We start from the raw sequence: 12,118 nt of genomic DNA, 5'->3' as shown, positions 1-12,118 counted from the left end.
ATGTCACTGGGCAGCAGGTGTGGACATTGAAGGAATTTCAGTAAATTTAGCTATCGTTTTCGTTGACTTGAGACATGGCGTATTGCCTTGACTGGGAACCCAAGTGGCATCTATTTTGCATACAGCTTTCTTAAACCCAATGTATACAATACCATACCGTCGTTTAGAGATTAGTTTATTTAGGTCAAAATGGTGATATTATATTAAGAAACTTGCTCAATTTCTCTTTACGGTTGTCAAAGATAACTTCGCGAATTCCGCAATATTTTCTGTTGTTACTTTTTCTTGTGTCTTTTATAAACCGGATTCATAATTTAGTCTAGTACGGATCCTACGAATTTCAGTACATCATTGGTCGAATTACATTTCCATGTCCGCCACACTTCTTTGGTGGATTTGTTTAGTGCTTTGATCCACCTCGTTTGCACTTCCACTGGACTTGCCAGCCTCGGTGCTAATTTGACCTGTATGGAATTTAGCAAACTACATAACTGGTCGATTGTCCCGGCCTGACACATAGGTGGTGCTACTAGAATTGAATTCATACAATGTTTAGTTATCCTCAATCTTCAAAAGGTGTGTGTATAAGTTTGAGAGCTATCGAATAATTAGTTTGTGATTTACATAATTTTGAGTGAAGCAACCTTTGTTATTGTGAAAAAATGGGTAATAAGGAATTTCGGGTATTGATAAAATATTGCTTTTTGAAGAAAAGAAATACAGTTGAAGCAAAAACTTGGCTTGAAGACGAGTTTTCGGACACTGCCACAGGAAAATCAACCATCAAGATTGGTATGCTAGGTTTAGACGTGATGAAATGAGCACCGAAAACTGTGAATACAGTGAACACCCAAAAGAGCAAGCTTGTTACCGAAGAAAACATTAAAAAAGTCCACAAAATAATTTTGGTTGACCGTAAAGAAAAGTTGTTCGAGATTTTAGGCACTCTAAAAGTATCAACTAAACGTGTACATCATATCATTCACGAATATTTGGGTATGAGAAAGCTCTGTGCAATGTGGGTGCCTCGCGAGCTCACTTTTGACCAAAAACAATGACGAGTTGATGATTCGGAGAAGTGTTTGGAGATGTTGAAGCATAATTAGCCCAAGGTTATGTGGCGATATGTGACAATAGATGAAATATGGTTCCCTCATTTCACACCGAAGTCCTATCTATAGTCAGCCGAAAGGGTCAAGTGAACTGCACACAGTGAACCCGTTCCAAAGCGTGGAAAAATGAAACAGTTGGCTGACAAGGTTACGGCGTGGAATAAGTTTTATTGATTGCCTTGAAATAAGAAGGACCAACAACAGTAACCTTTTAACACGGTGTTGCCTTGGTGAAACAGCTTTTTTTCAAATGCGGCCATTTTTCGATGATTTGGTCCTTCAAACGGTTCAATAACTATATATTACATATGTATATTACAAATCGTCGAAAAACGGCCGGATTTGAATAAAAACTGTATTAAAAGACAATGAAAACGACGGAAAAAATCCATGAATTAGACTTCGAATTGCTTCTGTATCCACCGTATTCTCCAGATCTGATCCCCAGCGACTATTTGCTGTTCTGAAATCTCTAAGGAATGGTCGCCTATGGCAAAAAGGGAAGAAATTTTCGTCGAATGAATAGTTTAACGCCGAAACTGGGGCTTATTTCGAAGCAAAGGACAAATTGTACTACACAAATGGTATCAGAAAGTTGGAGGGTCGCTCAGCTGAGTGTATCATCCTTGAAGGGAAAAAGAAAAAAACGAATTTTGCCAAATAAATGTCTAAGCCGAGGACTTTTCAAAAACCTATTACAAAAGCTTGTTTCGCCTAGCGCAGAGTCCAGTAAACTCATCAACACTCTTTTTGGTAGCAATCGTTTTGTTATCTAATAAAAATAGTGTTTCTTTGTCGCAATAAATTTCTTTTTTTTTTCAAAATAATAAAACTTTAATGAAAAATATTGTCAGCTTTGCTAAGTACTTTCGTTGAAATTTTAATCCAGTTTAGTATTCTTTTTGAACTCGCTTTTATTTATCATTAAATTGGCCTGTCAATCATCGAAGCACTGTCAGAATTTCTCCTCTACAATAACGAGGCGAACGAAATAGAATTTTTAATTTTGACAGCGCGTTGCGGATTAAAGTTGGGTGCAGCTACAAATGTGGTAGAATGTGAATAAGAGAAAAGTGTCAGCGTCGATTTACGCCAATAAGTATATTTTTCGAACTGTAGAGCTTGGAGATACACAAAACTTCGAGAGGATGGGAAAACTTTAAAAATTTAATGCTTTTATAGTATGTCGAAGAGAGGCGATTGGGCAATCGTTAGTGTTACGAAGTTAAACGATTATTGGCTACTACATAGTATATACGATGTGACAAAAAAGTACCCGGCAATTGTAATTAAATTCGCCGAGTAAATGACATTTAAAAACAAGTAAGGAAGCGCTAAGTTCGGGTGTCACCGAACATTTGATACTCTCGCATGATAAAGTGATAATCGATATTTCATTATCCGTCATTTACATATTTTTCAAATACCGTATTTGTGTAAAGTTTTATTCCGCTATCATCATTGGTTCCAGATGGAATTCAAAATAGCGTTATATTGGAAGAAGGCGTGGTTGTGAACTGATTTCATTGGTTCCAGGGTGTTAAGAAAATATTATATACATTTCATTGAAATCGGTCTAGTAGTTCCTGAGATATGATTTTTGGTCCATTTTCAATTTTTAAAAAAAGCCTGTGTGCAGCTTCCTTCTGCCATTTCTTCCGTAAAATTTAGTGTTTCTGACGTTTTTTGTTAGTCGGTTGACGCACTTTTAGTGATTTTCAACATAACCTTTGTATGGGAGGTGGGCGTGGTTATTATCCGATTTCTTCCATTTTTGAACTGTATATGGAAATGTCTTAAATCGTAGACTAAATAACCTAATGTGATCCTTTATGCCAAATTTCACTTTAATATCTTTATTTATGGCTTAGGTATGACACTTTATAGGTTTTCGGTTTTCGCCATTTTGTGGGCGTGGCAGTGGGCCGATTTCGCCCATCTTCGAACTTAACCTTCTTCTGGAGCCAAGAAATTTTTGGAATAAAATATTTTAAATCGACTATTGCGATGCCATTTCCGGTGACTATTCGGAAAATAGAAGAGCCCGCGTTGGCTGAATAACTCCTTACAAGATCATCAAATTGAAAAATACGTGTTTAGTGTTTAGGAAAAAACTGAAAATTGGAAAATGAAAATTTCACTAAAAAATTCGCAACATTTTTTTTCCAAATAGTTGTAATCGAAAAAAAATCCTTCGTCCAAGTCTGTAAGAATTGTGTCTCAAAAAATTGTAAAATTTCATGAATATCGGTTGACTAGTTCTCGGAAAATAGACAGTTTCGAAAAAACGGTTTAAAGATGGCTGTATCTTGACGCACAAGTTTAATCTGTATCTTATTATTGTTTCTAGAGATGTTGTATTTAATAAGACAAAGATAAATTAAATTTCTTGAAACCCGTCAACCCATGTTACCCCTTAATGAAATCCTTCTCCTTAGACGAAACTTAAGTATCAGATGTCAAAGTTCGAAAATTTATCCTAAAGAAATTTACTTAATAATTCTTATTATTGTTTGTGTATTTTAATTAGTATTTAAATTGCTTCGTAATAAAAAATTTAATCATAAATTTATAAAAATATTTTTTTGTATTTCTAGTTATCGGCGAACAACAACATATGGCAACCATGTGCAGTTGCAATTTTTAATCCAATCTTCCTCAAAGTATACCAATTATCAATACAAAACAGCAAACGATTACAACAACAACAAATATATAAATTCAGACGTAAAGACACACCCTCAAAATCATCCATACGAGCACAGTCGTTAAACCGAAACAATTGGTGTTTCCTTGGCTTGGTGCTGTTTATCTCAGTCGACACTTTCAAGCAAATGAACTGAATTTTATTTGGCTTCGCACTTAAACCGACTTCTCTTTAAAATTCGACATAACACTTTTTTACAGCTATCATTCACTGCGCTTCCCGAAAGCGCTACCTCGTTTGGTGCAATGAAAGCCAGCAGCAACTACAGCAATTGTTCGCGTATATGTTCGTGAGTGCCGTTATAAATATGTGCGTATGAGTTATCAGCTTGCACCAATGCATCGGTGGCATTTGTGGGGCAAACATTTTTGTGCGACGGAATATTTGTGAATATAGAGTGTTGTTGGCAATATGTTGAACACGTCGACATATGTTTCCATTGGACCGGTGGAGGTGCCCAAGGCGTTGCAAGATGGCGAGAAGTTCGTCAAGTGGGATGATGTAAGTACCGAGTTCCAATATTTTTTTATTAAATTCTTCAGATTACTATTACATAATAATTTAGAAATGGAATGGCAAAAAATTTACTAAAATTTACAGATTTTTCCTATTTCCCACAAAGTATGTAATGCAAGGATCCCTCATCTAATAATCCTATTCTATCTTGCGAAACCTTTAATGACAAGTTAAAATGGTTGAAAGTGGTTAACAATAATTAGTCCCATAAAGATTTTCCAACTAAATCTTATTGATTACAGTCTTCGAAAATATTGCACTATTGCTCGAGAAATTCGATCAAAATAAGTCTTCTTCTTCACTTCTCAAAAGCCTCAAAAAAGGTCGAACCGCAAACAGCAGTGAAAAATACAATGGAAATTCAAACTTAAGATTTCTGCTCTAGGTCTGCATGTCCCAACCCAAGCACCAATCAAACCATACCAAAATTTGCGCATAGGACCTATTTGCAAGTAAAATATCTCGTTTAATATGCATAGTCGTTATTTATTGACCTGGGCACAATTTAAGAGCTGATGTTCTCCGAAATCCATTTCTTGTAAGAAGCGACGCTGGTGTAGACCGAGGGGTATTTGGTAGTGGCGCAGGGAGTGTAACCCCATGACACGATACCGACCTGTTCAACACCATCGGAAGTGTAACGCACCAATGGGCCACCAGAATCACCATTGCAAGCACCATCGGTGGTGCCAGCAGTGTAAGAGCAAATGTTCACATCCTTAACGGGAGCCAACAAGGGTAGAGCAGCTTTGCATTCAGAATAACCAATAATGTTGGCATCCAATGTCTGCAAAACATTTGGCAAAGCACCAGAATTATCACGTCCCCAACCGAAGAGTCTGCCCTCACCGGTGCTCTCGTATTTGCCAGATGGCAAGGATACTTTGTTAACAGCTGCTGAACCGTCACGTGAGAGCGCGTTCAAATCGAAGCCATCGGGAATATGGATAAGACCAATATCGTCGGGACCGACACCACCGCTATAACCTTCATGTACGATGTACTGCGACTTGCTGGTGACCTGACGGATCTGTACTTCGGATTCGTCATTGCGGGAGTGCAGACCGGCGACCACCTCAAAACTGTCGTAGATAAGACAATGAGCAGCAGTGAGTACCCAGTTCTCGTCGATGATTGAACCAGCGCAGAAATGCGAGCTGGTCTTCAGTGAGACGATGTATGGAGCCTCACCTTTCTCAGCCTCGTAGCCATTGATAATGCGTCCTGATGCGAAGGCAGGCTGCGCAATGGCGTCCAAACTGGCTGCGCTGACACTGGCAATAGCCAGAGCGAATACGACGAAGATCTTCATTTTAGATTGAATGTTTGGTTAAGTTTGAATTTCGATTTGTATTGCTGTTGTATTTATACGAATGTCGAATCGTGGAATGTCGATCCGACCACTTATCAGCTATTCAGAAACAAAAAAGTGCATCCTGCCTTTAAGTTTTTATGAGCGTCTGCATAAGTAAGTATGACGGTGATAGGTTTTTCTTGCTGATTACAAATCGTATCGCTGACAATTCTCTTTTGAGTAGTAAATCATCAAGGATTTGTAGCGCATTTGATAAGGTTTCAATATCGGTCATTAATGTGACTAGTTATTAGAGTTGCTGTCGTTTATCTCTTACCAATATAAATCTATTTTTGTTTGTTATTTATTGTGGCCTACTTTTTATATACTCATATTTTGAGTGACGTACGAATACCGCTTTAATTAGTAAAAAAATTTGTTGTGATGATCCATCCTAATGCTCGATAGTGATGTAAATATTGAAACTGCTTAAATTTTTTAACTAATCCTTACTTTTATGTGCTTTCAGTATGACTTTTTACTCAACCACAATCTCAATAATCTTTTTGCATTGTTGTAATATCAAGCTTGGTACAAATAGAGACCATAATCCAATAAGAATTTGAATTCCTCTGAATTCGTTCACTGTGGGACCTATACCAGATTACTTATATCTCAACAGTGTGGACCATAATTTTTTTCTTTTTCTCTCTACTTCTTCCAACAACCTTATAACGAGCCAGTTTGATTTGTAAAGAAAATGGGCTCAGTGGAGAGCTCTGTAGAGTTAGTTTCAGATTTCACATTCCATTCTACTGTCTGCCTGGTGTACTTCTTACTTCTTGTTCTTCTTCATTTTCGGACTCATGGACTACATATGTATTTATTACTTTGGCGGAACCCACAACTCACCCTCAAAATTTCGATAACATTTCAAGCAATATTTCGGTTATAAGCTGAGCATTTCGAGCAGAATTCAAAAGTCTAGTTCACATATCAATTTCGAACCAATGTTTTCTGCCTTCTAATAGTGGAAAACAATCACTGCTGTAAACCAAGAGTATAACCCAACCGCTTTGGAGTCTCTCGTCCCTATGAATTTATAAATTAAATTAAGCAACACGGTCATTACTTTTTAATTATGATGCATTTTTTTTATTGAAATAAGTGTGTCGTTCAGAACCAATACCTAAGCGTTGATCTTCTCATTGATCCATTTCTTGTAAGCACTGACGCTAGTGTAGACCGAGGGATATTTGGTAGTGGCACAAGGAGTGTAACCCCATGACACGATACCGACCTGCTCAGCACCTTCGGAAGTGTAACGCACCAATGGGCCACCAGAATCGCCATTGCAAGCACCATCGGTGGTGCCAGCAGTGTAAGAGCAAATGTTCACATCCTTAATGGGCGCCAAGAAGGGTAGAGCGGCTTTGCATTCTGAATAACCAATAATATTGGCATCCAATGTCTGCAAAACATTTGGCAAAGAACCGGAATTATCACGTCCCCAACCGAAAAGTTTTCCGTCACCAGTGCTCTCGTATTTGCCAGATGGCAAGGATACTTTGTTAACCGGGGCTACACCATCACGTGAGAGCGCGTTCAAATCGAAGCCGTCGGGAATATAGATGAGACCAATATCATTGGGACCGACACCACCACCATAACCTTCATGTACGATATATTGCGATTTGCTGGTGACTTTGCGGACCTGTACATCGGATTCGTCATTGCGGGAGTGCAGACCGGCGACCACCTCAAAACTGTCGTAGATAAGGCAGTGAGCAGCAGTGAGTACCCAGTTCTCGTCAATGATTGAACCAGCGCAGAAATGTGAGCTGGTCTTCAGTGAGACGATGTATGGAGCCTCACCCTTCTGAGCCTCGTAGCCATTGATGATACGTCCCGATGCGAAGGCAGGCTGTGCAATGGCGTCCAAATTGGCTGCGCTGACACTGGCAATAGCCAGAGCGAATACAACGAAGATCTTCATTTTCGATGGAGTGCTTGATTTGGTTTGAATTTGTTGCAGTCGGAACTGCACTATTTATACAAAAAGTGTCACGAAGCCTTTGCAATCGAAATGCCAATGCAGACAAAGTTAATTAATGTAAGCTATTAATTGATAGTATGATTTATGAGCTTTACATGGAATAGTGGACTAGAAACGCCATAAATGTCAAGATGCACTTTACAGTTTGAACTTGATAATCACTTCATTTTACAATAGTTGTATGCTCTATCAGTTTGCTTAGATCTTATTGATTTGATTAAATTTATGATTAGATGTGATTGAATTAGTGCGCGATATGTACTTGGCATAATAAGGACGTCAGTTTGTTTATAGTTCAAGATTATGTTTTGTGAATGAAAGCAGGCGGGGTAAGTACCCACGTACCTTGCCATCTTATCACAATTTAAAGCTTTTTGATTACAAGCTAATACAAATAAAGCAAGATCATTAGGTGTGTGTGAGCTAAAAACCCATTTTGGTTGTTAAAATATGGTCATCTATATAGTATATTTGTAGGCTTTGAGTAAATGAAATATAAACTTCTTTCTTTGCTTATGGTCTCAACTGCATTCAGTACAAGCATATCATACGTGATGTGAACACAAGCTCAGTAAGGACATCGAATAAAACTCAGTTCGCATATTATGTTTGTACTTATCTTTCGAAAAGATTGTTATCTCTGACAGAAACACATTTTTGTATGCCTAGTTCTTTTATTCTTTATAAGCTAAAAATCCCTCCATTTCCAGTTTCCCTACTTTTTTAAAGAAACAACACAGAAACTTCAAATTTAATGGGAAATGTTTATTATCATTCGAAAAAACATACTTTGGCATTAATTTTTGGAAGGTTATTTCTTTACTTCATCCTTTGAGTCCAATTTGCTATGACTCGTTCGAGCATTTCGACTGGTAACTGGCGAATGACACGTGATGTTTTGCTCCAAAGCCTGAATCGAAGCGGGATTGTTCCCAATAGACTTTAGACTTTACATATTCCCACAGAAAAACTCTAACGGTGTGATATCAATAAATCCATTGAGTGGCGCCGGCTTGTTAAAACCAAGTGTCGCCGAGATCATGAATTTCAATTTCAATTTTTCTGGCTGCGTTCTCACCGTCATTATTTTTGAAGAAATATGGACCGACGATTGCACCGGCTCACAAACCATACCAAACTGTTGTTTTTTCTGAATGAAATAGCAGCTCTTAAATTTCTTCAGGTTGCTTTTTGTCCCAAATGCTCAAATTTTGCTTGTTTACATACCCATTGAACCAGAAATGGGTCTCATCGTTGAACAAAATTTGGTTCGAAAACGTCGGATCTTTTTTGAAACTTTTCAAGAGCTCATAGAGCGAAACGATGTCGCTTGGGAAGGTCGAGCGGCGTCAATTCTTTCATAAGCTGTGTTTTGTACGGAAATCTCGAAGTAAAATACGTCAAAACGTTCCATACGTCAGTCCAAATTGCTATGAACGGCGCCGAAACGACTCTCCACGGTATTCGTGTACGCTCTCAGCTACGGATGCAATATTTTCTTCACTGCGTGCTGAACGTGGTCTATTCGGTCGAATACTATTCATTAATGAATGCTGGGTCTCAAGATGGGTGATGGTGTTGTGAATAGTATGCTCAGTACTATTGTTGACCATACGTTGAGCGAAGCGAACGAAACACATGCTTTACAGAACGTGAATTTTCGTGATAAAGTTGAACGATTTGTTAACATTGCTCAGGCGTAAGTCTTTCCATGATGAAATGCCAAACAATACTGAACAAAAATAACATGACAGCTTCTACGACTGATCGCGTGATCTGTCAAAAAAAGACTATTAAAAAAGTACCTCTACTTGGATCACCCCAGCTATCTGCCAGCATATGAGATATAGTTATTTCTTATTATTATTATTGCTGCCTAAATACAGGTCCATAAATGAGAGAATATTACAACGAAAAGAGTGCGCTCCCTTCTTTTAAACGTTTGAACTTGTTGCGATCTGCTATATAACGGTTTTATTCGTAGCTGTTTTGGTTCCGAAATTAAACAAAGGATGTGATTACTTTTAAGAAATTTCTGAGCACAGAGCATCAGAACCACGCCCACTTTTTTTATAACTTAATTCTGGAAGCCATCAGCGTATACAACAATTATGTCGGCTCAAATAATAAATAGAAAGAAAACAAATCGGCCTATACCTTCTCATTACTTTCAGATATTGTGTCTGATCCTTATGTCGATTTACTTTATACCATATCAGTCTGTTAGATTTCCCCACAAAAATTTCGACTTCTCTTCCGTTACCAGAATTGGGTTATTAATTCGCTTGACTAGAAAGTAAATATTTCGCCCATTGAAAATATATATTAAATTACTAAAAAGATGTTAGCTATGCAATAAGCTAATATGTTGCCGAAAATAAAACTTAATTCGAATCATATGGGGCTTTGCCTTTACTTATTAGTGTCACCGCCTGCGAATATGCTAAACTTTTTAAGGTTCGATCGCTGTTTTGCTTAGTTTAGCTAACAATTTGTTAATAAAGCTTTTGGTATCATAAAATTGATAAGTTTTTATGTAGCTTACAATTATATCTCTGTATAAATATGTATACAATACAATATATAATTATAACTCTACTGTGAAATATAGTTTCAAAGATCTTTTCAACTAGTAACAACCGGGAACACATCTACTAAGACGAGAGACTCATTCCATACAATCTACTCGTAATTAAGACGTAGCGAGGCCCGATGTTTTCTCAATTGTCAAATCCCGTAAATAATACTTCATGCAAGCTAGTTACCGTCTAGTTCAATTTATATACAATGAACAATTTTAAGGAGCTAATTTAGTCTAGACATAAAGAAATCGATTTTTTTTTATTTTTTCAAAAGTTTAATTATTCAAGAAAGTTCTAAAAGAGGATTTGAAAAATACAAATTATTTTTGGACATACATGTGTTTGTTGGCCTGGCATCCACACTGCTTCGGCTGTAAATGAAACTTTAAGGGGCTATTCTGGTCTAGACGCATGAATTTTAGGCATTTTTTAAACTAAGAAAAAAAATATTGAAAACATTTTTACTATCCATTTTTTATATGTTTTTTATTGACATTTTAATAATATAAAAAAAAATTGCAAGAAAAAAAAACAAAATTTTTTTGGAGTGGGGGCTTCAAAAAAACGATGCGTCCAGGTTGACGTGATTTCAACACTTGTAGACATCTAAAACACAAAAAACAAGAAGATTATTCATTAGTAAGAATGTCGTTATCGGGTTGACCAATTTCAAAAAAAAAAAAAATAAAAATAAAAAAAATGGAGTCGACTTGAAAAAAAAAAATTTTTGACCCGATTTTTCGACATTTTCGAATTTTTTAAAAATACAAAAAAATTTTTCTAACTCCAAGGCAGACACGATAGAGCATTGTATAAAGAAGATATATACCAAATTTCAAGGGAATCGGTTCAGTAAACTTGAGATATCATGTCAACTACCTCAAAAAAAGTAGTTTCGAGAAAAACGCGTTTAAAGTTTAGATTTCTAATGAACACGGACCCGGCTGTGTCGAAAATAAGTAAGAAAAATCAAAACTTTCAAAATACAAAAATCTTTTTTCAAAATTAGTACCAGAATGTCGTTATCGGGTCTTAACTCGTTTTTCTCGAAATTGCTTTTAAAACGATACCTACAATTGTTCAAGTTCTATTGGAACAATTTACCTTAAACTTTTAGAGAGGTTTGTTTTTAGACTTGTCTAAAAAAAAAAAAAAAAACAATTTGAAACAGCGTTTTTTTTTATATTCGAATCTTGAAAAAAAAAATTTTCCGTAGTTTGAGTTCCATTTTTGTTCCAAAAGATAATCAAAATTAAAAAAAAAGTCCTAACAACTCACTAAAATAAAGTACTACGACGGTGAGTTCAAAATGTGTCGGTAATTGCAGCCGTCATCTATTCGCAAATACGTTTTACTCTCTTGCAAACACTTAACATGTGGAGGCAACAACCAAGTAAACAATTCGATATAAGTGTGTATCATTGTATAATTTGTCTTTTGCAGATATATATTGTGATCCAAATTTCAAAGGAATCGGTTCAAAATTGAACTTGAGATATCATGCTCATCAAAGTATTGGGTTTGATCAAAAAAAATAGTTTCACAGAATAAAATAAAATTTTCGTTTAAAGTTTAGAAGGGCTCCTTTCATTAAAGCGGCTGCTCAACAACTAGATCATCGAAGCTAGGAGGTTCATTAAGGAAGTCAATTAAAAGCGGCTGCTCATTCTAGTGAACACAGACGCCACGTCACAAAATCGGCTGTATTGTCCAATAGGCATTCATTCAGTAACTCTAAAAATCTCGTCGGTCACCGGTTGTCAAAGTTGTATAGAGGAGGGTGGGGTGGAAATATCTAGCAACTTTCTCTTCCATTTTCCAGCTCCTAAGACTGAGGTGGAAATATCTCGG

At 36.7% G+C, this 12,118-nt stretch overlaps 3 protein-coding genes across 7 annotated transcripts in view; 1 reads left to right on the top strand and 2 right to left on the bottom strand.

The window, feature by feature from the left end:
• LOC126752754 (1-phosphatidylinositol 4,5-bisphosphate phosphodiesterase classes I and II) overlaps positions 1 to 12,118 on the top strand; it is a 144,513-nt gene that overhangs the window by 42,502 nt on the left and 89,893 nt on the right. For all 5 annotated transcript variants that reach the window (XM_050463720.1, XM_050463719.1, XM_050463718.1 and 2 more), the window contains exon 2: positions 3,710 to 4,320. In XM_050463720.1, the coding sequence (XP_050319677.1) occupies positions 4,231 to 4,320 (90 nt within the window). In that variant the 5' untranslated portion in view covers positions 3,710 to 4,230. The remainder of the gene's footprint in view (positions 1 to 3,709; positions 4,321 to 12,118) is intronic.
• On the bottom strand, positions 4,801 to 5,651 carry LOC126752770 (lectizyme-like). Its single transcript, XM_050463748.1, has one exon. It carries the CDS (start codon positions 5,645 to 5,647, stop codon positions 4,841 to 4,843), a length of 807 nt encoding a protein of 268 aa, XP_050319705.1. The 5' UTR covers positions 5,648 to 5,651; the 3' UTR covers positions 4,801 to 4,840.
• Positions 6,758 to 7,642, bottom strand: LOC126752769 (lectizyme-like). The gene has a single exon (XM_050463747.1). The coding sequence runs from the start codon at positions 7,623 to 7,625 to the stop codon at positions 6,819 to 6,821; it is 807 nt and encodes a 268-aa protein (XP_050319704.1). The 5' UTR covers positions 7,626 to 7,642; the 3' UTR covers positions 6,758 to 6,818.

The sequence above is a fragment of the Bactrocera neohumeralis genome, chromosome 3 (genome assembly GCF_024586455.1).
Source record: "Bactrocera neohumeralis isolate Rockhampton chromosome 3, APGP_CSIRO_Bneo_wtdbg2-racon-allhic-juicebox.fasta_v2, whole genome shotgun sequence".
Classification (NCBI taxonomy): domain Eukaryota; kingdom Metazoa; phylum Arthropoda; class Insecta; order Diptera; family Tephritidae; genus Bactrocera; species Bactrocera neohumeralis.
The sequence above is the reverse complement of the archived record's forward strand: the minus strand, read 5'-3'. Positions and strand labels throughout refer to the sequence as shown.